The 25,756-nt window shown below is 42.8% G+C and overlaps 3 protein-coding genes across 7 annotated transcripts; 2 read left to right on the top strand and 1 right to left on the bottom strand.

Moving 5' to 3' along the window:
• Positions 1-321: 321 nt before the first annotated feature.
• On the top strand, positions 322-10,990 carry tuft1a (tuftelin 1a). The gene is made up of 12 exons (XM_053843876.1): positions 322-485; positions 5,523-5,591; positions 7,168-7,269; positions 7,349-7,435; positions 7,503-7,553; positions 7,625-7,693; positions 8,693-8,803; positions 8,872-9,095; positions 9,174-9,279; positions 9,382-9,465; positions 9,935-10,029; positions 10,326-10,990. The coding sequence occupies exons 1-12, from the start codon at positions 426-428 to the stop codon at positions 10,396-10,398; spliced, it is 1,131 nt and encodes a 376-aa protein (XP_053699851.1). The 5' UTR covers positions 322-425; the 3' UTR covers positions 10,399-10,990.
• A 110-nt stretch (positions 10,991-11,100) lies between these two features.
• On the bottom strand, positions 11,101-14,610 carry c15h1orf43 (chromosome 15 C1orf43 homolog). The gene is made up of 7 exons (XM_053843704.1): positions 14,356-14,610; positions 13,966-14,067; positions 13,797-13,896; positions 13,655-13,708; positions 12,758-12,924; positions 12,321-12,379; positions 11,101-12,243 (listed from the first exon to the last, which is right to left on the bottom strand). The coding sequence occupies exons 1-7, from the start codon at positions 14,419-14,421 to the stop codon at positions 12,030-12,032; spliced, it is 762 nt and encodes a 253-aa protein (XP_053699679.1). The 5' UTR covers positions 14,422-14,610; the 3' UTR covers positions 11,101-12,029.
• Positions 14,611-15,139: 529 nt separating this feature from the next.
• si:dkey-92i15.4 (uncharacterized) lies at positions 15,140-24,954 on the top strand. Of its 5 annotated transcripts, none has more exons than XM_053843703.1 (9): positions 15,140-15,246; positions 15,353-15,457; positions 15,566-15,689; positions 19,250-21,820; positions 21,890-22,085; positions 23,238-23,330; positions 23,395-23,635; positions 23,705-23,810; positions 23,877-24,954. In XM_053843703.1, exons 4-9 carry the CDS (start codon positions 19,437-19,439, stop codon positions 23,908-23,910), a joined length of 3,054 nt encoding a protein of 1,017 aa, XP_053699678.1. In that variant the 5' UTR covers positions 15,140-15,246; positions 15,353-15,457; positions 15,566-15,689; positions 19,250-19,436; the 3' UTR covers positions 23,911-24,954. The 5 variants fall into 5 exon arrangements, with proteins under 5 accessions (XP_053699678.1, XP_053699674.1, XP_053699676.1 ...); XM_053843699.1 differs by having other exon boundaries at positions 23,700-23,810; XM_053843701.1 differs by lacking the exon at positions 23,705-23,810.
• The last annotated feature ends 802 nt before the right edge of the window (positions 24,955-25,756 follow it).

Raw genomic sequence — 25,756 nt, 5'->3', positions numbered from 1 at the left:
TCAATTAAAACCTTCCGTCTGACAATAAAAAAGTGTCTTGTAAATAACATTCTTACTGGGCAAAACACATAACACTAGGAAAGCAGGATAACATGTTGCGTGTTCAATTTTGTTCAGTGTAATTCATGAAGTCTGATCACTCTTAAACATCCCTCCATTGGAATTTCAAATGGCGATGAGGTTTTTTTTTATTATCCCGTGCATCCAGCAACAGGTTTCTCTGCGTTCTTATGCTCTGGATGATTCAAGTTCCCTATTTGGAGCCGTGGTTGACTCCTCAGTGGGCGTGTCCCTCCGTCGGTGACGTAGAGAGAGAGGATCACTCACAGTGCTGGAGCGGGGTCGGACTCTCAACTCAGACACCGGCTACTGTGGACCTGGTTTGTTTGTGGAGCTGCTGTTGCCTGTGAACTTGGAGAAGCAAGATGAGTGCTGTGACAAGGAGCTTGTGCACAATTGAGGACATCAGGAACCAAGACAATGCGGTAAGTCGCCAACTTTTCTCGCGTCCGCCAAAGTCCAAAACAAATGGACGAGACTAGTAGTAGCTGTTTATATCCCCTCACATGTTGGGATTCAGGTGACAGTATCGACTGAGCCTCTGATCCTCATCTGCTCTCTGTGGGGTCGCTCCAAATTAAAGTATTAATTCTTTCCCTGCTGAGCAAGTGGCGGAGACATCAGTTCAGGAGCTGCTGCTGTCACTGTGAGCGTCTGCTCCCTTCACTGCAGGGTTTAAACCTGCAGGTCTGACAGAGGTCAGAAGGTTTTTACGCGCAACTTCAAGAACTATCTGTGGTCCGTTCAACTTCACATTGTGCTCTTGTTGGAGTCAAGAATGTTGATACTATAATTCATATTATATTTCAATTATTTAAGTCGAAGTAACTAAAACCTCTTAGAACAGCTTTACTTTTAACTGTAGTGCCTCAGTAATAAGCATATCCATTTAGCTTATTCAGATAATGCCTGTGTAATAGTCATTTGTATCCCAAGTGGGTCACCATACCTGTATTTAAGTGTTGATGTACGCACTCATTTAAAGATTAAATACATTTGAACGCATAATGAGTGCGAGCAACATGTGAATATATCGCCACATTCTACAACCTTTTGCCCCATACAAGTCCTTCATGTCTCGTGATAACAGATGTGAAGAAATTAATCTTTAAACTTGTCTTAGAAGCACCGGAGCCACTGGTAAGTTGCTGACCAAAGGGCGAACCAAATGGGCATCAAATTGTTCACCGAGTTCAGCAGTAATTCAAGACAACTTTTTATTGTAAAAGGTGTTGACCGAGTAGATGACGCTCAGAAACTCTGTGATGTAGATGGATATCTTGGTAAAGGCAGTAAAGGTTCAATGATTCACCAGTCTGAGCAAACAGTTGACCTAAAATGGTTTTTATGCTCTTCCACAGCAACATGACACTTTCCCCTTATCAGCAGTCTCAACGTCAGCCGGACATCGGATCAGATCCTATATGAAAAACCTACACGATCACATATGAAATTCTGAGCAGAGGCAGAGCATTCTATTCCCAAACTAAAAGTTACATAACCATCGGATGAAAGGTCAGAACAATAAAGTGAATTGAGATGAAGAATGTGCTGTACCGCCAAAGAAATCCACCTGGTATTTGTTTAGTGGCTGATAGCTATCGTGAGGACATAATAAATGCTTTGACTTTTACCACACTTGTATCGCCAGGACATATTTAAATAACTCTGTTATCGCTATGGTTCAACAATCGAAACTTCAACTCGCAATGCAGCTTTTGACAGGTTGACCAAAAGTCATTTCATAGATCTTCGGACAAAACTTGAAACCCCTTTTTTTCCTCCGTGCCCAGAGGGATTTCTGTACGCAAGTCTTATTATGTTTGCATGTGAAACACATTTTCTTTTGTCTACATAGTTGTTTTCTTAAAATACTATTGACACTACTTAGTAAAACGTGAAAATATTTGACCTTCTCTACTCTGTTCTGACACCTTTATTCCTCTTATGTTGTTATATTTTTTCCCCAACTGCATGTCAAGTATGTAAGCAAAACCCTTGACAAACATAAGAGGAGAATTTATGGATGATGTCATTGTTCTTGCGTCATATTCGTATTTGGGCGATTACTCAACTAATTAAGAACCTAGCACACCTGTGATGTTTCCTCACCGCTGAAAATGTGCCCACACTCAACTGGTTTCCCAGCAAGACTGGACACATTCCCGCTCTCTTTCCTCATCGCTGTTTCAGTCGGGGAAGTCTGACCTCATCCGCTGGGAAACAGCCAAAACGCGACTCCTGTCTACGTAAAGCCACATTAGCCAGAACACTCTTATTCACATGCGAGTCACAGTCTGAGCATAGACATATAAGGGCGTCCCATTATGGTTTCAGGAGTTCCACCTGTTTCCCTACACAGTCAATATATGTCACAACACTTCACGCCTCTGCTGAAGGGTTAAAATTTACACAGTGATCACGTTCGCACGCATGGGTGAGCGACCTAAAGGTCAACATGCTTGGTGAGGGCCGAGACGTCAACAAGCATCTGAACATGACAAACATCTTTTCCTATGGTTGGAATTGTGGGATCTGTGGTCTTTTTTTCCAAAATAGCTTTTTCAAATACGATAAACCACAAAGTTCTGAACTCATATCAAACATAGCAGGAGGGGAAATAAAATAAATACTTCTGACTTCTCATCAGGAAAACTGGGACAAGGTGATTTGCCAATATCTCACTGATCATTTTATTGTTACACAATGAGGAAACGGTTCATTTATCACTCATTTTGTATCTGCTCTTAAAGGAAGATGTTCTCAACAGCAGAGTGGCCGATAATGCTTTCCTCATGCAACACTTCTTTACTCCAACAACCCAACATAACAGACACTGTCAGGAACATTCTTTACAATAACCTCAAGGCACATGCTAAAAGCATAACATCTTCAACATTATTGGCAACTCTGATAATATCTTCCTTATATTTAAAACAGATTCTAAATGTGAGATTAATTCACCATTAATTGTGATTTAAAAAATGACAGTTTACTCCATATTTCTGATTCAACATATGCAACATGTCTTGCTTATTTTAATTCACAGCCGGATAAAATGACTAGTTTTTGACATCTGATAATAGTTATGTAACTCTATTTTCACGTAAACCGAGCGACCCTTTCGCCTGAAACCAGGTCCATTTTTCTTGCAAACTTGTCGTGCTGTACACTGATGCTTGGGTGAAAGTACAAATGTGTTATTGAAACTGGAGAAATGGCTTCAACGTGCCTTGGGCTCACAGATTTATGAGATAGTCAGACTGAGAACAGAAGCAGCATCAGGCCTGCAGGTGTGTGAGAAAGAAAGAACAGGTATTAGCGCCATCCAAAAGTATGCTCATAAACACAGGCAGTGGGCAGTAATGGAATGCAGGTGAGATAGCAGTTTCATAGCAACAGAATTCTTTCCCTGCTCTTTTTACACAGGCATGGCTCCCCTTCAGCAGCAGCATCCCAGATGATTTTCGGTTTTCCAATACCAAAACAAAAGCTTGTTCATGCCCTTTAAGCCTTTTAGTCGGGTCATACACCGTCGTCCTTTGTGCCCATTGTGGCTGTGCCCGTCAGCGTGGCTGCTGTGTGCTCAGGTTCACATTTCAGACAAGTGAATAGTGTGTGTGCTTGTGTTCCCAGGAGGTCTAGTATTACAGGTTATCTCGGAAAGTGGCAGCATTTTTGTCCGAGTTGATGGCAGAGCGAGGACTGCTGAGTCTTTGTTTGCTTGACCATGAAGAGTCAGAGAGTTAAATCACGACGGATTCCTTCTGAACAACCGCTCTACTGTTTGTTCTCTCTCCCTCCCAAATGCTTTCTCTCCATTTCAGCTTTTACTTTTGTGTAATGTGAGGAGAAAACATTCCGAGCAGGTGGGGGATTCTGTGCTTTCATTTCCTGACTTCTGTTTACTGAGGCCTCTCTGGAGCTGCAGCAGCTATATATGCATTATGTCATTACGCACTGTTGACTTTTCCATGATCTGATCAAACAATGGATGTGCCACCTTTGTCTGGCCTGCCACAACAAGGTGGCCCACTGTTTCTGGACGTTTTACCTCCAACCATTTCAGTCATACTATACTTACCTTCACGTCCCTTTGTAGATAATATTACCACACAAGATTAGGAAGTAATTCCTTTTGATAAGATAACAAGCAATTGAGGTTGCCAATGGTTTGGACAATGCATATGATCCTCTTAATTTTGAAACTGAAATTGAATCTATGTGTTCAGGAAGGCAGAACGAGGTAGAAGTAGGTCAATCCAAGAAATGAACAAGAGATTCATCCAATTAGCATGAAATAATTTGTGATTTTATGACCAAGAAAGGTATGCTATGCATAAATTCTGGATGATTTTCACATTTTGTGAGCTGAGTAACTATCGAGATGAGATGCTCAAAAGAATTTTAGGACATGGCTTTGTCGCACAACAAAATATTACTATAGATAATATTCAAAATGAATGTTTAAAAATGATTCATAAAAAATATTTCTCAAGTCGGCTTCAAATTATAGCACCTTAGTTTCACTTCAGAAATCAAACTGGGTAAAAAAAATGCCCAATACTTGCCAGCAAACGTGGAAATAATTTCAATAACAAAGTAGCCCAAGTCAAATACAGTATTCCCAATAGAGCAAGTGCTGGTCTGCATTCAACAGCTGGACATTCCTTTGAGTTCCATCCTTCCAGGGAAGTTCAGTGCTGTTGTCATGGTTCCTCTAGTACAAACGTCCGGTCACCCAAGAGAGCTGTGGAATGGATTAATAAGTCAGCGTGCTAGCTTCGCCTGTGGTGCATCAGCTGTGTGACGTACCAAGAGAACATTGCGGACATTTCTTCCTCATCTGCTCTGTCTCTCTCCACGAGGTCAGAGTGAGACCCACCAGACACACATACTTCAGTTATATAAGGATGTTTACATGTCCACTTATGTCTGCATTCTTCAGTCACCCTCCCACCCTCCACTGTGCAGGGGGGCTCCCTTCACTCAAGGATATCCTGACTGAAGCATTTCCTGTTGAAGTCAATTGTGACAGATCTGTAGTTATTGTGGCTAAAGAGGGACACTTTAAAGCATCTGTTGTTTAGATTTGGTTGCCACGGAAATGCTTCAGCCTACATTCCCAGAAATCCATCCAGAGTGTCCACTGCTTGCAGAGCATCAGGAGAGTTTCCGCCTAAAGTCCCCATGACGTCTGCAGCACACACTTAAAACCAAACAATCTGTCTCTGTGTAACTCTGAAAAAAAACTTCACTCTGACGCTCGTACCCTTCTGTCTTCCTGGTCACCGCCCGTCTCCCTCCTTCTCCCATCTCCCTTATGAGTATGACTCAGTCTCTCCTCCTCTCCGTTCCCCCCTCGCCTTCTCCTTCGGCTCAAAATAGTCCTTCATCAGCCGCTCCATCACATAACGGTTTCTTTGTGGATTCACTTCTGCTTTGTTCACTCACTCCTCCAGGACCGGTACAGGAGACTCCGACTCACTCTGCACAACCAGAACCAGACCGAGCAGCAGAACCGGGACAAGGTGAGCGTCATGACGGAAACTGTTTTCTTCATACACAATGTTTTCAATATTCATTCTTAAAGAAACTCATTTGAGCCCAGATACAGTCACACGCTATGATGTGCATGACCTGAAAAGTCAAGAGAGTTTTTTTATTTTTTCTAAGCATGACCTGACAAGTTGAAGATTTATAAATCTATGCTGCATGTTTGATTGTTTTAGGTGACACCTCAACGCCTGTTATTATGTCACCTCACTAATCATTAGGAATGAGCTCAGAGCGCCTGTTCCTTCACTACACACCCAACTTACCGCATTCCTGCAAACTCAAATGCCACCACATGTCACCAATGATCACCTGCACGGATGATAAGGACTGAAAGGTTTTAAATACTGACTAGCATTCCAGCAAAGACGTGCGATAAAGACTTTCATTACTTGGATTTAGGGCATAAAAATAGTTTTGAAATGTGACTTAGAAACAAGTAAAAAGTCTGGTTCATGAGTGAGGGGACTCAGGACTATCCCTGGCACAGGTGGGATTCATTGAAAATAGGATGGAAAAATGAACCTATAAAGAAGGGTAAATGGATTTATGGGACGGTAGAGTCTTCCTTAGATGGCTGGCGAATGGTTTTGCATTAAATTCTACGGACCAGATGGAAAAATGATATTCATGATCTACCAGTTAACTTGAGAGGACTGAGAAAGGGACGTTTTGGACCTCAAGTGGAACATTTATTGTTTTTAAATGCCTCAGAGATTTTGTCTTTAAAGCTCTCTACGGACAATGAGGCAACACATTTGGACTTTTCCCCGCGACATCTCGCTCCCTGGACACCAAAAGAGCTAGTTATGTAACACCAGCCCCACCCTCCTCTTTCACGGTCCCACTCCATGTTGCATCCAAACACAGTCATGGCAGATGTTTGCAGGATAGTTTGAGTACAGAAAATTACAGCCTGACCGAAGTCGGCCACAGTCAGTTGTACACAGATTATTGCTGAAATTATATGGTCATTTGGAGCATTAGACTCTTCACATAAGCGCATAATAACAATATCACAGACTGAGCTGTCGTTTTTAAGATGATAAAACACGATAAATAATCATAAAGAGACACCTGTAATTATGAGTAATTACATGCTGTAGAGGTGATAACTGTGAATACATTTCAGTGAAGAGCAAACATCAGTTTGTAGAATTTCACAGTTTAAGGTAGTTACTTTTTGATGTCAACACCAACGTCTACTGGCTCTGGCCTTATGCCAGAAAAAAAGGCCAACTGGGAGGAGGCCCTGGGGCAGACCCGGGACAGGTCATGACCCCCAGGGTTCTGACCCCATGACCTTCAGATGGAGCGACGCACATCGACGTATGATAAAAGAAAAGCAGCTAAGCGCTTTAAGTTGAGCTGCATCTCACCTTGCGTTTTGACGTTCACGCTTTGAAAAAAGGGATGACAAATATTTCCCTTAAACGCTGCCAAAATGAGGCCATGCCCCACATTACGTTTACAGATCACTGAGAGCTATGAGATTATTTTAATTGCTGCTTGTCCCCACATGCGCCGCTAACTAAGCTCTCTGATCTCCAGCCAATCGGACGTGCGTTCGCTCTGGTGCAGCCGCCCAGCGACAAAACATTTGTCACCCCTGAACCAGTCAAGTGCCCGCAGGAGCAAGTGGAGGTTATCAAGGTGGGTGTGGCTCAGAACCCTGCCTTGTTGTTGTTGTTGTTTCCAACGTGTTTCATTTCCTGCTGCTGCTTTGGTCTAGGTGTATCTGGACGCTCGTGCTCAAGAGACTCACAAACAGCAACAGAGTCTGAAGATGTTGTCGGATGAAGTTTCCCAGATTCAAGAGGTCAGTCACCCGGACCCGCCCTCTCAGATTTGTGTCCTGTTCTTACTTGGTGTTATTGTGTGTCCAGGTGAGGTACTGCCTGAAGACGCTGAGGGAGCAGATGGCGGCCAAAACTAAGGTTTGTCTCTTCCCTTCATTGTGTTTCCTCTGCTCTCATCTTAAACTTAAACTCACAATCTTCCTCTTCAGATGCAGACGAATGGATGGAAGGTTCCGTTCAAGAAGTCATCAAAAAGTGGAGCTAAAGTTGAGGGACAAGTGAGTAGCTCCTTGCTTAATTGTGTTACACACAACAGCGCCGGTAAAAGAATTTTGCCACAGCTGTCTTTATACTAGAGAGAAATCTAAACACATCTGAACCTTTTTTTTTAACTGACTTTTAAATGCCAACAAGTGCTTGAAATCAGAATATCTTGTTAAGTGCTGGACACTCAGTGTTGTTATTATAATCTACTGTCTTGTTCCAGCTTCTCCATTAAATCCAATTGTAATGCCGCAGATTCCAGATCTGATTTGGGTTGTTGAAGCACTGAGCTTAGCAATAAAGTGACGCACAACAGAATGTGAACGGACAGTAAATCCTAGGGAAGCAGAAAACAGCCCTTTGGAATAAAAGGTAGTCCGTCCAAAACAACGATAACTGTCCAACAGTAGACCCCTGTGGTGCACCGTTTTATGATAGAAATGGAAAACATTTTTTAAAAACCATAGATATCATCACACTTGAACGATAAGATCCATCGAGTGGGACTTTATGGTGCTATGCTCTCAGTAGAAGGTAAGAAAGTCGGTAAAGGGCAAGACGGCCGAGTCGAGTTGGAATCCGGAACACCACCAAAATATCTCTGTTCCTCATTCCATTATTGAAATCTAGTAAAAAGACATGGTAGCGAAAACAAAACCCTCTGGCGGAGGTTCTGATCTTCACATTCATATCTTGAATGTTAATCAAAGAGAAGATCTGGTCAAACAGAGGTGGGGTAAATATTGCCACAGTATTAGGAGCAAGTGCAACGTGACAGAGCAGCACACGCTGTTCCTAGCGTAGCACACGTTCCATCCTGTAATAGCTTGTTTTCCACAATAACGCCGCGACAATTGAGCTAATAGTTTTGCGTAAAACTACAACTCCACATGTGATTCACCGCTCGGCGTTACTGCAGAAACTGATCCAGTAAGACCGGGACACACCTGTTTTTCTGCTGAGCTCACTGCAATAATGGCTGTGGTCATAATTAAAGAATGTGTCTCTGTCAGGAGGCCGAGGAAGAAGCGGAGAGAAACAAGCTGCGGGAAGTGAGCAAGCGCCTCTACGCACAGCTCCAGGAGGCAGAGAAGAAGCACCAGGAGGAGAGAGAAAGGCTGCAGGTAAATAGCGAAGATGATAATTCAACGTTTGATGAAATGTTTGTAAACATTGTGTAACTGTTTCAAAGGCTGAAGGTGTCAGACTGAAGGAACGTCTGAGCGACCAGGAGGAGCAGCTGAAGAGTGCAGAAGAAGCGTGCAGCAGGAAAGATGAGCGCATCGAAGACCTGCAAAGGTTGCTGGGCGGGATGGAGAAGGAGAGCGCCACCCTGAGAGAAACCATCCGCAGCCGTGAAGCGGAGCTGAAAGAGCTGCGCCAGATCAGAGAGGAGGGCAAGCAGCGAGATGAAAGGTCCGCCGGCACACCCCAGAATTACAAGCACGCCGAGGAATGTCTCATTCTCAAAGCTCATAACTGTGTTTTTCTCAGAGCTGAGCAGCTGGAGAAGGAGGTGGCCATCCTGAAAGAAAAGATCCACCATCTGGACGACATGCTGAAGAGCCAGCAGAGGAAAGTCCGACACATGATCGAGCAGGTGAGACGCACATGTGATGAGATGGTCTCATGCCAACAAGTTTAGGCTGAGTTAATATTTGGGCGGACGTCAGGGTTTGACTGTGTGTTTGTTGGGCTCTAGCTCCAGAACTCTCGCATGGTGATCCAGGAGCGGGACCGTGTCATTCAAGAGCTGCAGGAGAAAGTGGCTTTCCTGGAGGCTGAGGTGAGGATGGGCTGTGGAACAGCGCTCAGTCATCCATGAATAAATCCGCCCATCTCTTTCATATCACACTTAACAGGTTTATTGATCTACATATAAATATATTGGATGTATTTGGATGCGTTGGATTTTCTTTTTTTTAAGAAAATACCTTTCACTCAGATATATTTTCTAGCAACTAATGTCAAATTAAGCCTTTTTAAAATGCATTTAACTGAAAAGATAACAGTATCGAGGAGTATTTCAGAGAAGAATTAAACAGTTATGTGGGAATAGAATCCGTCAGCAAGATTTATTTTACAGGGAAACATGGAAGTGAAAATGAGGCTAGCTGTGTCAGAAGTCTCATTTAAAGTATGCTGAATCCACCTCTTTATTTATGCGGGTGTTGCTGGGTTACTCATATATACAGTATGACAAAGTGTATATCCCATAGATGTCCAACCAAAGATTTGTGTATTCTTGTGTGCAGAATCGTGAAATGCATGACCAGATGGATTACTTCCTGGGTGGACAAAAGTCCAACTCCTACCTGTCTTCAGAGCGGAACCCCCAGATTGTCTACAGGTAACAGTTCCTCTTTGTCAATCCAAGTAAAATGATGTCCGATTTTAGCATTTTCTTTAGGAATCATTGATCAATTGTTAGCAATTGTGTGATGCAAAAATAGTTAAATATTACAATTGCTTTCTCTTCAAATGTATTTTACATTATAATTCTCCTTTTCTAGTTTTTTTTTACTTGTTGCATTGATTTGTAAGGATAATACTATTCTAAATTAGTGGCACTTCTTATGCCACTCATAATTTACACGCAAGTTAAAAACACTTTCCCAATTTCCCAAACATTTTTTGCCTCCACAGCAAACCCATCAAACCCTCCACCTCCTCCAGCAAGCCCCTCCCCTTCATCAAAGTCATCGAGATTAAGTCATGAGGCAGCAGTGAAGGAAACACAGAACCATCAAAGCCTCTGACTGTAGACGGAACCAAAGTTTGAGGAAATCCAAGTTAATAATGACGACATGAAGGAAAGACTTGTGGTTCATTTAGGACGTTTCCACCAGCTGTCTCTGTAGGTAAACTAAAGCTGATGCCTTCTGTTAACATGAGTGCCGTGTTTTGAGCGTTGCATAAGAATACTTGGTTAAGATAACAGCATGATGCCAGAATAAATGGATTTGAAGTATAAATTATTAACCACCTCATAACCGAGCTCCACTCAACCATACTGACCATGACTTGGTAGCTTATGATATGAATTTATACAAATCGGGCACTTAAACTGTGACTTTTACTGAACAGCTGATGCTATTGTACATAGGTTTTATTGTTTTTAATACTTCCTGTGATGCATTTCAGTTCCATGTTTTGTACATATTTTCTTTCCAAAGCAAACTGACAAACTTTTATTTCTAAACTTTTCTTTGTATTTATTTATGACTCAAAACCTCCTGACAGGGTGTGGTTTTGTATAAAGTATGTTTTGGTTATGATATTTGTCTGTGGTTTTAAAGAATAAACTTTTTTTTTGGAAATGAACAACTTGTTTCGTGTTCTCTGTTGGACAACCTTCGTACGAAAAAAAATAAATCGGCAATACGGCACAACCTGAGCGATCATGTTCATCTTTATTTCTTGTCACATAGTTAAAGTAGATTACTGACAAATCTGTGAGAAAAAAAATGGCAAACGTTCTGGCTGAGGTCATAGGCAAAGAAAAAAAAATCGCAATATTTCACAGTGAAAATGTTTAATACACTGGAATACTGTTTGGAAGGCAATGCGGTTATAAAAGCTGATTTTAAATTGCACTTATTCATAAAAAGGCTTGATTTAAAAAAATATGGCTTTGATACAAACCAGTTTAGAGACTTTCAAGAGACATACAGCAGATTAAATAAAGAATGCTTCTAGTTAACAGTGATTGTCTTGTGTTACATAATGTTACAGGACTTTAAATCATGTGATAAAGCTGTGATACTTGATTTGGTCAAGGTCAAAGAACACATTATAAATGAGTATAGCATCAATAGAAGTATTGTCAGACATCTTGATAACGTTTTTTACAACCTAATCACTTTAACAGATTAGAAAAATGACTATTACAGATGCAAAACGTCTGACTGAGTGAACAGACATGCTCCTACACTGGTTTAACAAGGCATTACATTTGAAATCCTGCTGCATCATACTAGCTGGTGGTGATACAAGGCTGCCTCCTGTTACAATAAAGTCATGCCACATGCAGTGTGCAGTACACTGTCAGCACAACAGTGCACTATACATAACGCCATGGTTTTATGGTCAAACTTGTTATAATGCTGCCGAAGGCTACAATGCTGTGTCATGCTACAGCGCTGTATAGTGATGTGACATGCACCCATAAAATGCTGCATAATATTTTTTTAAAAATGTATTGTTATGAAACCTTCAAGCTCCTCGGCCCAGTGTAAGATAAATACATTTCTAAATGCAATAAATAAGGCAACAGCTTGGAAGGTAACAATCACGTCACAGTTTGCAGCTGTCAGGTTTTGGAACGTTCAGTGCTGGAGGAATCACGGTTCAGAAGGAACTGTCCAGAGTGTTGTAGTTATCTTTGAAATTCTTCAGCTCCAAGAAATTCCTGGGCCGTTTACTGCGCTGCTGCGCCGCAGATGTGAGGTAGGTGCTCTGGGTGGGGGATGTGGAGGAGCCTGCCGACTCTGCGGTGTGGGTCAGGTCTTTGGCTGCCGACTGGTGAAACCGGTGCTCTGTGATGCCGCCGTGAGACTTCACACTGGAGCATAAGAAGGAAGAGAAGATCAACACTGGGATCTGTCTTGTAAGGTGTGCGGAGATGTCATGTTTACTCACAAAGAAGCGAGTTCATTCAGAGCTTCTCGAAACCTCTGGAATTCTGCTTCATTGAATGTCTGCAGACAACATCGTGACAGTCAACACCTGCTCTTTGTTCCACTTATTTGTCTATTTAACGGACTGTCAATGTAACGTGAAGCTGGTTTGTTGTGTATCAGGTCAAGGCAAAATACATGTAAATTTGGCTTGGAAGAACTATTTGCATAACGGGTCAAGTGTAAAAACATCTGAGTAAAACCTTCATTGGTCGGTTGAAACTATAAATATCATATTCAAAGGTGCTCATTCTACGCAAAAAAAATATTACATTATCAAGCAACGCTATACGCCATAACCATATCGTTTTTTGGGCGCAAAACGTCTTCAATGTTTAAACAACAATCGAGAACAAATTTAAAGTCACTGAGTCGAAGCAACGGAAACGAAGCACTGACCTCAGCGTTATATCGAGCTCTGTTGTAGCCGTCCAGCACAGTGTCGATCAGAGAACTTCCACTATCTCTGAAAAGGCCGTGGGAGTTTCTCAGTTGCAGAAGCCAAGCTCGGAAGGTTTTGGCAGTGACCGCCGTGGACGTTCCACCCAACTCAGCGAAGGGAAAATCTAAAGAACAACAGAGTGGAGAGTATACAAAAACACAGATCGACAATAAACGAGCGTCGCTCAATCGAGCACGCGAGACCCTGGTGAACAACTCATTGGGGACTGCTGACATCTGCTGGTCATTTGATGCATAACAGTACCACTACCTAGCGAATAATGGTTATTAAGCACGAGCACGTTATTCTGAAAGCAGGTTCTGAATGAGTATTTGAAACCACACACACACACACACACACACACACACACACACACACACACACACACACACACACACACACACACACACACACACACACACACACACACACACACACACACACACACACACACACATTTATTTATTTTGCATCAGTTTGACAATAGCACAATAAACCACAATGGTGGCTATATGCAAGTTTTTATATCACCTTATTTAAACTAAAGCTCTTTTAATGTCTTGAAAATATTTGTATAAGAATCTCAATTTTATAAGAATTTCAAGTCCATTCAGAGTAGTGGAAACCCTGGCCATTGTGTAGTGAAAACACCCCTGAACAAAAGCAAACAGATGCTTTTGTTTGCTTTTGTTCAGGGATTCCTCCATGTTTGTTGTTGTTGTTATCATCCTAGCTGTCACGTGTGATCAGTGGACCAGGAACTCCTGCACTTACAAAGGTTCCCCAAATGTTTTTTTTTTTTTTTTTTTACACTCAAGTCTCAGCTTCAACTACTTCCATTCATCACCACCCACCAGTGTCTCTGATGGAATCCAGCGCCCTCATCCTGTACAAGTAGTCGCAGCCACCTGCAACAAGCAGATACTCCTCTGTTTAGAGGCTTGAAAGCAAGAATAAAAGTTTCACCAGTGAGGCATGTCTGTGCGAAACACCTACCAGACTGGGTTAATCTGTGGTCATCTGGCGACAGCAATCGGGGCTCAAAGTGGATTTTTTGGACGTGGTTCAGTTTGGCTTCAATTTCCTGCTTCAGCTCCTGCACAGCACAAAGTACACACTCTCTTCCAGTTCAGCACTCAGGTGAAGAAGCTTCTGTGTGGTGTACCTTAGGAGCATTGTGGCCAATGGGAACATGAGGTCCTCGGCGGGATTTCATCGCAAATCTCATAATTTGCCTTTTCACAAAAATGAACAGCAGAACAAACACCTGCAGGAGGGTAAAATGAGACCAAGGTTGGTTCTGTACACCCAAGCCAGATGGTTTGGACAAATGGGGAGGAGAATCTGGGGACATCTGGGAGGAAAATGCTCAGTGGAAAACACGGCAAAATAGTTTTTAGTTTACTTTCTTCAGATCACAATACTTGACCCGCCATTTAACTGTATTACACATCTCCATCTATTATTAATTAAGCTTTTATTAGCACACCAGCAAAGCCACGTTGATCGCAAACGCATGTGTTGTTTACCGAGGACAAACACTTGTGAGACTCACCAAACTCCCGTAAGCCATGACAAGCACAACATTGACGTTCGACAGCGGACGGTCTTCACCAGGCATTTTTGGGTTTTTATTCACGAAACAAGCAGCGCCTGACCTCCAAACACCGCACCGTGATCCACAATGCAGTTTTTATAACGGCCGCACTTTTGCGCTGCGGTTAAATAAACCAACTCCGCGGAAACCAACTAGAAAGAGAAGTCATCACAAGTTTCAAAAAGAAGCCATTTCCGAGTTTTCTTTGTTGACTTCCTGGTGAGTCACGTGACATGTACGGGGCGCTGTCATCGTAGTGACGTATTGCTTGCGTCGTCCGAACGGGTTTTTGCGACACCTAGTGGTTAAGTCAAAACAACGCAGGCGGTTGTTGACATTTCTTTTTTTTTTTTTTTTTCAAATTTTACAATCGCCAAAATCAAAAACAACTTAGTGATGAAACTTATCCATACGAAATATACATATATTATTTATATTATATAATTGCCTATTTATTCATTTTATTTTTTTATTTTCATTATTTTAGAAAGTGACTACTTCCCCAAAATCAGCGCTCCAGTTATTCCCAATAATTAAAAGGTACACAAGATTATCATTATATAATAATTCAATTGTCTTGGCTTCTAGTTGTCCCTCATTTGAGTTGTTTAATGGAAACATATTCACCTCCGTGAGCGTGTGATTTTATCGTGTATTAAGAGCATCTCCAGCTTCCGCTCTTCCCTTTCATTCTGAAGGTTAAAACGGAAGTGAGTTCCATCCCTGTTTACTTATTGAATTAATTGAACCAGTCAGCACCAGAGAACGTGCGGTGGAAGTTGGCTGTGCAGAGCTTGTCATTTATTGTTTGCTCATCTTTTTCTTTCAAAGCAAGTGCTCGAAATGAGTGTAAGCCAACTTGATAATGTTTCACTGTAGATTTAAGGCTCGTTTGACTCAGGTAGCTGGTTCCTTCTAAGCTAATGGCTCTTGCTTGTGCTGTTATTTTCTGCAGTTTGAGTGAAACATTGGAAGCCATTGATCTGCGAGGAGCCGCGGTGGGTGTCTGCTGAGTGCACTGGAACTATTCACCACGACTCACAAAGTTGTCTCTGTCCTGGTAGGAAACGACTTTAGCCTCTGTCTGCGCTAATCGTGTAGGCTAATCTTTGATTGGATCATTATTAGAGACTTAGGCCGTGACCCAGAATCATTGTCTCTGACCCAGTCTTCAGTAGCACGAAGACACGCTTGCACTGTGCTGATGTGCTGACCGCAGTTTCCTGTCACTCAACCGAAGACAGCAGCAGGTGCCTGCAGAACTGCAAGGACTGAGCCGCTCCACACCAACAGTAAGTCGAGTCCAATTTCATTTTCACCCTGTGTTTGTCAATAGATTTGCAGTGACACTTTCAGAATGCATCATCTGCCATTATATTATTATTTATTATTGCAGCATGCATGTATCCATTCAGATTAAATGTTGACATACACGTAACACTTTCATTGTCGGCGTCATTCAAAAAAAAAATTATACAACAATATACTGTGCATATTGCTTACATTATTATATATGACAACCTCACATGTTCTGCTTTTATTACTTTATTCTTTGTTTTAATAGTATTTGAACATTTTAAAACTGAACTTCTGATGTATGTATAATTTACTTTCAAATGTGAACTATGTTCATTTTAATACAGGGTTTTGTTCAGAACAGAGTATCCAAAAGTATGTTTTTTTTTCCCCCTATTGACTTTTCAGAATCATCTGAAAAGCTGTGGGACTAGTTTGTCTGCTTCTTGTGCCATGTGTTCACTTTTAACGCCTTTGCAAACCTAAACAGTATTTTTGTATGGCTACCACTGCCCTATGATTATACATTTTGGTAGCAATTCTGCCCTGGCGATTAGACCTAGCCTTGTCCTAGGTGTGGGAATAATTCAAACGTCATGTCAACGATGATCAGTCACTGACATGGTAGCTGCTGACTGATTCTAATGTTGGTGTCACATGACACATTGGGAGGAATGTCTGGATATTAGAATCTGCTGTGTCCATCTATTCTGAATGATTTTGAGGTTATCACGTTGAACAGAGGTCAAGAATGCTGCCATGGGAGGAATAAAGAGAGAGAGAAAACAACAATTGAAGGGGGAGGAGAGAGAGAAAAGGAGAAGGACAGAGCGAACACAAGAGGAGAAACCAGTGTAGCTAGTTTGCGTCACCGTACACAACCCATCATGCAAAGCTGATGTGGAAAGGCAGAATGAGTGAGAGAAAGAAAGAGAGGGGTCAGGATGAGTTTTCTTCTAAATGAAACGCCTCATTTAAAAGAAGTTGACAGGTGACATCCACGGTAAGGTTCTTCATTCTTCTTGTTTGAGTTAGTGAAGTGTGAGTAAAGAAATTGGTTTATTCTTGAGTTGATGACAGTAACACGGTAAGAGGCTTATGCTGTTCAGGTTACTGGCAACTTGGGTAGATAAATCAACCCAGCAGGTGTTTCTGGAAACCCCCACGCTGCTGCATCAGAGCACCAGCAGGACTCCCCCAACCTTACTGTAGATGCCCCCAAGCTTGACATTTTTATGCATGGCATTTCCCTTGAAACGGAATCAGGAGCTCTGTCATCTGTCGGTGACATGAAGAAGAGCCACTGCTCCTAATAGTAGAAAGTGATGCTCTTGCTATAATTCTTTTCTGTCCTGTGGTTTATTATGCTCATCTAAAAAAATGGATGGTACATGCAGACCCAAGTCTGAGTCGCCAACTTTATTGTTCTTATGTTGACATTATCTTAAAACACAATATTTTAAGCAGAGCTATTTTTATTATCTGAATAAAAAATTTTGAACTGATACTTCTGAAGGTAAAGAACTAGTGGCAGTCTCCTGCGGTCAGAACTATTCGTATCATTTTTGGGCACGGTGTTATTTCCCAGCTCTGAACCAGTTTTTATTAGTGTTAACAATAAGCTCTGTGTGACGGATGTGTAACGCGCCGTTGTGTGAGAATCTCTTGGAGGTTTCAGTTTGCAGCAACGACAGCGATTCAAACGCATAATCTCTGTCGAGCCATTGTCTCCTCATCACGCTATCTCTGCTGCAAGCAAACCAATATTGACGCCTGCTTTGTACTGTTTATCTAACAATTTCCCTTGTTTAGAATTCGGGTTTCGATCAAAACATGCTGCACAACTGTGTCACTTGTGATATCGTTGTCACAGAAAGGATTGTGGTCCAGTGGGTTCTGCCAGTTTTTTGCTTCAGGTGTAGCTGACGTAGGCCAGCAGTCATGAGCACCTTGCTTGTGTAAACAAAGGAGGCAGAGTCCATTATAAACATCCTCCAGGTAAATGAACAGACGTAATGAGTCACTGTAGATCGGTGTGTGTTAAACAGCCACCTAGACGGTATGCTCCAGTATTGTACTGCACTGCATGCTTATCATAACATGAGGCCCTTTGCGCCCTAAACTGACCTGAGCACTGCTGTCTGTAGCAGTCAGTTTACATTGTAATGTGTATGTCAACTGAGTGTGGAAAAAAGACATAAATGGCCATGTCTTAATTCAATGTCATTTTAAACATTTTAAAAGTAACTCATCACGATTATAGATATTTTAATGCTTGATTCCAGAATGGTCAAATTTAAGTTGACTGTGAAATAGCAGTGTTGAGCAAATTTTTGTTTTTTACACATTTATTTTTGGTATTCAGCAGCACAATCTCTTTTTGCTCCTTCATCATAAATGTTTCACTTACCGTATGACCTATAGAATTGGTGCAATGTATTGTGACACTGGTAGTAATACGTCTCCTTCATTGAAACTGCATTCAAGCTAAAAATAATACCTGATGTTTATCTTTCCCTCACACAATTTGAGGCTTCATTTGAACAGTCAAAACTGTCCACAACAATGCTCTCCACTCGTGCCCGGCCTAAGACCCGGGGGCCAAATCCAGTCCATCCCAATCCTTTTATTCAACCCACAAGAGCTTTAGACACATATTGGCTCAGAGTTAAAGTCATTTAAAGTGTAGCGAAAACTGGAGCGGAACTGTGCGTATCAATATCATGACCCACGGAGATCCCATTTCAGCTGTGCTGCTCGACAGGCCCCATCCTTACGAGCGGATATTCAATGAAAGATCAGATACAGTACGTATTTGCGCGTCAGGAAGAGCGAACTATAACTTTTTTCAATTTCTGGTGGTGGTCAGAGATGAAGGCATGCTGTAAAATAAATAAAATAAAAACAATGTGATCCAAATTTTGGGATGGAAGAGAATTCACTCTCCAATTTGCATATCATGATGTCACCAGGCGACGGCCATAGTGAATTACATCACTTTTACTGATCTTTATCTGATCCTCTGAAGACATTGTTCCTCAACTCTGAAGCAACAATGGTGATGATGGCTGGGCATCATCGGTGTTTGTAACAGCTGGAGCATGAACACAGACCATTTTCCCACACCCTTTATGCCAGGGGTGGGCAATCTGGTCCTCTAAGTCCTCAAACCTGTTCTTTTCTCTCACGGTCCCCTTAAAGCATGAGCTCCAGTGTGTGCTGCACGTGGACTCACGGCACGACTCACTTGCCGTCACCATGCTCAGAAGCGGTGTCACCCTCTGTCATACTCAGTGAGTGAACATCTTCATTAGAGGAGCAACATTCTTCTTCAGAATCTGAGTGTTACGGTACGCCCCCTGATGGCTCATGACAATGGGGTGGCAAGGTAAAGTGCAACAAGCAGGAGCGGTGACACACGACTGAAACACAAGATGGCCCAAATAAGTAAGATGTTTTGACATGCAACACAGGGACTATCAATTTTATGTGTACTGTGCTCTTTCTTTAACCCAAGTTCATATTTTTACAGACTGTATGTGTTTCTGTTTGGCAGGATGTGATACACTTCCAAGACTGAAATCGTTCTCAAGACAGGGGGCTATAAGCACTCAATGGCGTCATGAAAGAGGTTCTGGGTTTGTCTTCTCACGACCCCAACTGATCCTGCTTTTCAGTTGGAATCTGACGGAGATATTCAAAGTTATTGGGTGGTACTTTGGACACAGTCACCATATCTGACAATGGACCTTCACCTTCTGCGCACACCAGCGAGTCCATTCAATAATGGAGAGCGCTTCACGGTCAGATCAGCTAGCTCACCATCATATGGACTCACCCGCAGGTCTGGTATCAGGAAAGCCAGAGCACCCTCTCAAGAGGAGAAAGCTGGGGACCGTAGAGCAGTGGGAGAGATTCATGCTGATGTGACCGCAACGGCACATTACTGTGCGGTCGCTGGAAAACCAAGCAGCCCGAGGGGATCCATGAGTGCCACGGTCCAGCAGGAAGGGAGCGACAAGTCTGGCTGTCTGAAGGCTACAAATATCACTTGGAGTGGATCAGCAGACAAGACTAGCAAAGACGTAAACACTGACCTCAGTAACGGCCCTCAGAATGTGAGGGGAAGGGCCGACTGGAGGAGTTTCAACATATCAAGCAGGAGCAAGAGTTTGGACTGGAGGACAGGGTCCAAAAGCCCCGATCGATTCTCAAGACTGACAGACAAGTCTGTGTCAGCGAGTGATCAATACGACCTCCGAGGAAGAGATGTCAACGCCTCAAGAGGGAGAGTGGTGTCCTCTATTGAGACGTTCAACTCTTCGCGAGAGAGTGTTTTTCTACCCCGCAGTCCGACGGCGCGATCCTTCGACATGCTTAGTCGGGGTCACTCTGTTCCAACCAGGCTCAAGTCGCCAAGTCAGTCTGTTTTCAGGAGTAATTCTTCACTGGGGACGAGAGGAGGCCAGAGTATATTGGAACGAATAGAGAAACTCTATGGTGCTAATGCTGGTAAAATGGAGGAGGACAGCAGGTTCAGAGATTTCTCAGGGTCTGACTCTAAAGGACAGAGCTCGGCGTTCCATTTTGAAGGATTTATCGGCGACTCCTACCGTGCTCCGAGGCGGAGGTCATTGGAGGTGACGCACGGAACCTTCCCCAGACGACTGTCCACAGAGAGGGACGTCCAAAGCTCAATTCCGAGCAGAAACTTTCTTACATTGACGCCACACATGGACGCGCACAGATATAGTTTTGACTCTTCGCTTTCTCTGCGGGGAAGAGGCGTCTCAGAGAGAGCTCCGGAGTACCAAAGCCACATGTTCACTAAGTACCCGTGGGATGACGCAGTTAAAGGGGATGGCGTGTTTATCAAGACAGGAACTCAGTCTTTGGATCGGGCCAGAAGTCGGAACACAATTGCAGGGCAGATTCGATCAGCAAGAGCTTCCAACAGATTCACTTTTCCTCAGCCTGCATTCGATGACACTTCTTCCAAATCTTTTGTAGCACCCAGCGCGGTTTCTATAAACAGTACCACCAGGCCAGGTAACGTGGAAACCAAGACGGAAAAAGTTAGAGACCAACTGGAGGGTAAGAGTGCAAAAACAGATCTAATCCGAAACACTGAGCCACGGTTCAGTAGCACAGACGATGTCTTTGAATCTGAAACTCAAAACAGAGAACTGAAACCTTTGCGTCGAAAAGCATTCTCCGTGAAGACAGATTTTAACTCTGCTGCGAGCGTAAGAAATAAGATCAACCAGTTTGAAGCGATGACACAGAGAGGATCGGGGCAGGGCTTGATGCAAAGGCGGGCGTTTTCGGTGCCGACACAACACAACGGCAACCATGATGGGGTGAAGAAGAGTGGGTCAGTCAAGGCAATAGATTGTCTGAGGGACAAATGGGAGGGGCTTGCAGAAGGACGAGAGGCTGGTAACAAACCAGAGGAAAAGGCTGCAAGTGAAGAGACAAAGCTAAAGTCAGAGAAGGGAGAAGAGGCCAGCCATGGTCCAACTGATGAAAATATTGTGGTATGTTCTGAACAGAAGCAGGGACTTGACATTCCACTGAATAACAGCACTCAAGATGGACAAATGGACGAGGCAGATTTCTCAAAAGCCTCGAGCCCTGCTGATGATCGGGTTGTGATCACAACTGGTTCTCCCGTTCAGGGAGCAGGTGTGGCAAAGCAACCCGCTGAAGTGACCTCGCCCAGTTCCGACCTGGACAAGACTCCGACAAACACGCCAAAGCTCTCACCTACTCTTTCAGCAGACAAAGCTGTAGCCTCCGCTTTCACAAACAACCAGAGCTCATTTACTTTCCCAGAGTCACATGACTCTCCGGCTCCCCTGCACCCACTTGCCGCTTCGTCTCGCAGCAACATCCCTGAACTGATTTCTCCAGAAAGAGAACCAACTGCATCCAAACCTCTGTCCGATTTGGAGACTTGGGTGTCCAACTGGAACTCTGAGATCAAGGTCTGGAATGATGACGACACTGATGATGATGAAAGCACACAAAAAGACGGGGATTCAAACTATGATTCCGACTCTGGAGAGTCGTCCATCACCATCACCAGCAACATAAGCCAGTCGGATAACCGGAGCTTCAGTGTCAGGTGTGGAGTTTTTGGAAATAAATCGGTGAAAGGTCACAAAATAACCTCTTTTTTCTTTGTGCTTTTCAGTTTGTCTGACCTTTATAGCTTCGCTGGTGTGGACTGTGAATCGGAGAACGATAGTGAGGAGTGGAAGTCGGTCGGTCGTCGCTCAGCGTCGTTGAGCTCGGACATGTCAGCTCTGTCGTACGTGTCTGTGCTGCCCACCGAAGAGCTGGACAGGCTGATTGAAGACGTCAAAGGTCTGGGAGAGAACAGCCTTCAGGTACTCAACGGTTACTACTGTACTTCTGCAGAGGAGGTGATGTGATTGTCGCCGTTTATCTGACCAAATGATTCATTTTTTGATGGTCTAGATTCACTAATCTTTTGAGGGGTTTCTCGCCGTCTGTTGCCATAAAACTGCATTGCTAGCTCTACTGACTTCCCTCCTTGCTTACTTAGTGAAATGGCCAGTGGAGTTCCGTTTCATTCACCATTTATGGTATTAATATGTTACGGCAAAAAAGTATCTAACTATACAGTTTTTTTTCTTGTTTTTTTTTTTTAATCGGTGAAACGCTGTGGTGAGAATAGTTGGATATTCGACTAGCATCTGCTCCAATATTGCCGGCGGACACACTCTCACAGGCAGCGCTAACGCTACAAGCTGCCATCTGTTAGGGACCATCAACAAATTCTAAAACAGTCCAAGTCTTCAATCTTCTGTCCCCACCACACACCAATCCAGTAAGCCACAGTAGCCAGTCTTTTTCAGCAGTATAGAAAATTCCGACACCCCCGAACGCATGCAACCAAGATTCATAGGTCACTTCATCCACCACTTCATCCAAGAGAGAGAAAGAAATGTAGAAAAGCAGTGACAGCAAACCGGTCTACAGTGGTCTGAAATGGACAAAATGTCTCAAAGGGAGATTAGTAAGTGCGATTCCTGAAAAAGGATAAATAAAAGAAGTAAAGAAAAGGTTATATTTTGCTTAAAACGTGACTGCATTGCGGATGCTTCTATACTGTATATCTACAGTAAAACCCATTATAATCGTCACCTCACGTCTCAAAACAAACTGATACCCTTGGCTAAAGTTACTTCTGCTCAGCTGTGGTTTTACCAGCTACATTTGTGCTGGGGCATAAATTGAGCTCAGTTGTGGCTTCCTCAATGCTGGATATAACAATATAAACTCACCTGTCTTAATCTTATTACGAAATGTGTTCAATACTGATGTGTTATATTTAGTGAGGGATTAAATGTTTGCCCAAGTCAGCAGAAAGAGAAGTTTATTTGCCGGCTGTGTCTCTTTGCAAAGTAGGTGTCACGAGTAACCGCATGAACCTTGTGAATATCTTAATGATGATGGCTGGCAAAGTGAATTGCTTGTCACGCTGACGTTGGTTTGTGCCTCCTCAACTCTTCCAGGACGATGTGCATGTGGTAGTTCTCCACAAGGATGTTGGTGTGGGGCTGGGCTTCAGTCTGGCAGGAGGGGTGGACCAGAACAAACCAGTCACAGTAAGAAACTGCTTCTGATGCTGGAATCTGCTGCAGTTTGTCCTTCACTGATGCCGTTTTTTAGGTTCACAGGGTGTTTCACACAGGTGTGGCAGCACAGGAAGGCTCAGTACAAGAAGGGGACCAGGTTTTGTCCATCAATGGAACTGCACTGAGTGGATGCGCCCACTGGGAGGCGCTGAGGGTTCTGAGAAGAGCAAAGGCTCGAGAGATGGGTGTGGTGGTTCTGAGGAAGGGAGGCAGCGTGAAGAAGGGGATTCAGGCTAAACCTCAGGGGCCAGCGGAGACTAGCCCCATGGAGATCGGTAAGGATTTAAGCTCGAAATGTAACTTTGAGGGGGAGTTTTGAGATGGAAAATCTTCATTCAGCTCAGCAGGTCTGTGTGCGTCTGGAGAAGAACAACCGAGACTTGGGCTTCAGTCTAGAGGGTGGATCCGGGCTGGAGAACCGGCCACTGACTGTGCAGAAGATCTTTCAGGGTGCGGAGACTATGAACTCCCTTTCCTCAGTCCATAAGAAGAGATAGAATGTTTCCTTGTTCACAGGCGGACCATTCGACAAGGTCTACCCTGGGGATGAATTGCTGGAGGTGGAAGGGGTGAGCATGGTCGGCATGAGACGCCTGGAGGCTTGGACACTCATCAGAAGGCTTCCTCCGGGTCCTGTGGACGTCGTTCTCTCTCGACCAATGAAAAGGCAGGAAATATAAAGAGCGACATGTACACCTTCAGAGCAACGACTGACCAGTGGAGCCCAAAGAACTGTGCCATTTGTAAATAGCTGAATTTCCACGTCCCGTTGGCATATAGCTGCTCGGATGAAAGACGTTTTTTACTGTGTATCCACTGAAAGAAGTGTGTAAATATGTAGCTACCTCTATTTATTAACTGGCCAAATTCCAAATGCACTGATTTTAATGTAAATGCAAAGCAGCTCCACGACTGGATATTTGATGTTTTTATCGGACGCCGCCACCTGTGTTGTTTTTAAATTAAAACCTGACTTCAACAAGTGTGTTCTCTCTGCCATGTTCCGCCTCTTCACTTTTCATGTTTGATATTCTTCCACAGGACGGTATGTTTTGTTTTCAGCCGACACAGCTGGTTCAAGGGTTGCGTAACCCCCCTGACTCCAGAGTCCGCAGTCAAGTCCCAACTTCTAATGATTAGAAAGACTGACGTCGCACCAATGCGTCTGTTGTGTTGACGCAACCGTAGCGTATTCGATATGTACTGTTGGGTTTTTGAAATTGAGATACCATGAGGCGAACAAAGGTGGCCACCTTTTCATGTAGTTGTAGTAAAACATGCCCTTGGCATTGAAATGATTGAAAACACAGTCCAGCTGCTTAGTCAATATTTGGAAATGATGTCAGACTAGTAATAATCAGTGACTTTTTTAAAATGTGGCTATGTCAAATTGAAAATATAAGAGAAAAATACCAGCATTTAAATTCTAGCTTCAATAATCATTAAGTTTAAAATGTTGCATTGTTTGGCTATAAGTTCAGAATCATTTCAGTTCTTGATTATGATGTCAAATGGAGATGATATCACTTTTCTGCGATCAATATTTCTATGTAATTTTCCCACCTCTGTATTGTGGTGAGTGAAAGTATAAACGGACGCTGAAAAAGATTCAACAAATAAATAAATGAATTGTCCCTTTGACATTTTTTGGGTACATAATTCATCCAGTAGGATGAGTTGACTATTGAATCTCCTCCAGGAAACAATTTGTTTCCTGGAGGAGATTAAAAGAGATGAAAAGTGTTTTGTTTTGTTGTTTTTGTTTATTTTTTTGTTTATAGTAAATTCACGTGTTCTTGTTTTATAATGCACCTCCAATTGTATTTGTAGTTTTTGTAATTCTAGTCTTCAGCAAAAACGCATTTTTTTAAGTCAATTTCTTTTTATTGACATTTAGTTCTATGAATTTCTGGCTGTCTCTGCACTATCCGTGGCTTTATGACTTTTATCTGCGGCTCTGGACATCCATTGATAAGTGATGATTTCTAAACAGCTGTGCTGAAAAGGAGAAAAGTCAAACAGTTCCACAGACCACAGAGTGGACGAGCAGGTCAGAGGGACACACCGTTTGGAAAGAGCCTTTTATTTTCTGACTTCAAAACATGAAGAAGCTTCAACCCTTGAAAATAAGGAATGCTTTGGTGCGTGAGTGCATGGCAGAGTTCTTGGGAACTTTTGTTTTACTGGTAAGTCATGAACTAATATTTAAATTATAACATGGTGTCCTCATTATATTACACTATATAATATATTTACATGTTGAGATAGTAGTTTTGTTGATTCTGTATGATGCATTGTTTACTTACTATATTGCATGTACATTGTCAATATATCTTGTGTGTATAGTGTAAGGCTGCATCTTGGAAGTAGTATATCGTGTCCAATGAAGTTATACT

Source organism: Synchiropus splendidus, chromosome 15 (assembly GCF_027744825.2).
Source record: "Synchiropus splendidus isolate RoL2022-P1 chromosome 15, RoL_Sspl_1.0, whole genome shotgun sequence".
Classification (NCBI taxonomy): Eukaryota; Metazoa; Chordata; class Actinopteri; order Syngnathiformes; family Callionymidae; genus Synchiropus; species Synchiropus splendidus.
This window is presented reverse-complemented; position numbering and strand designations above follow the sequence as displayed.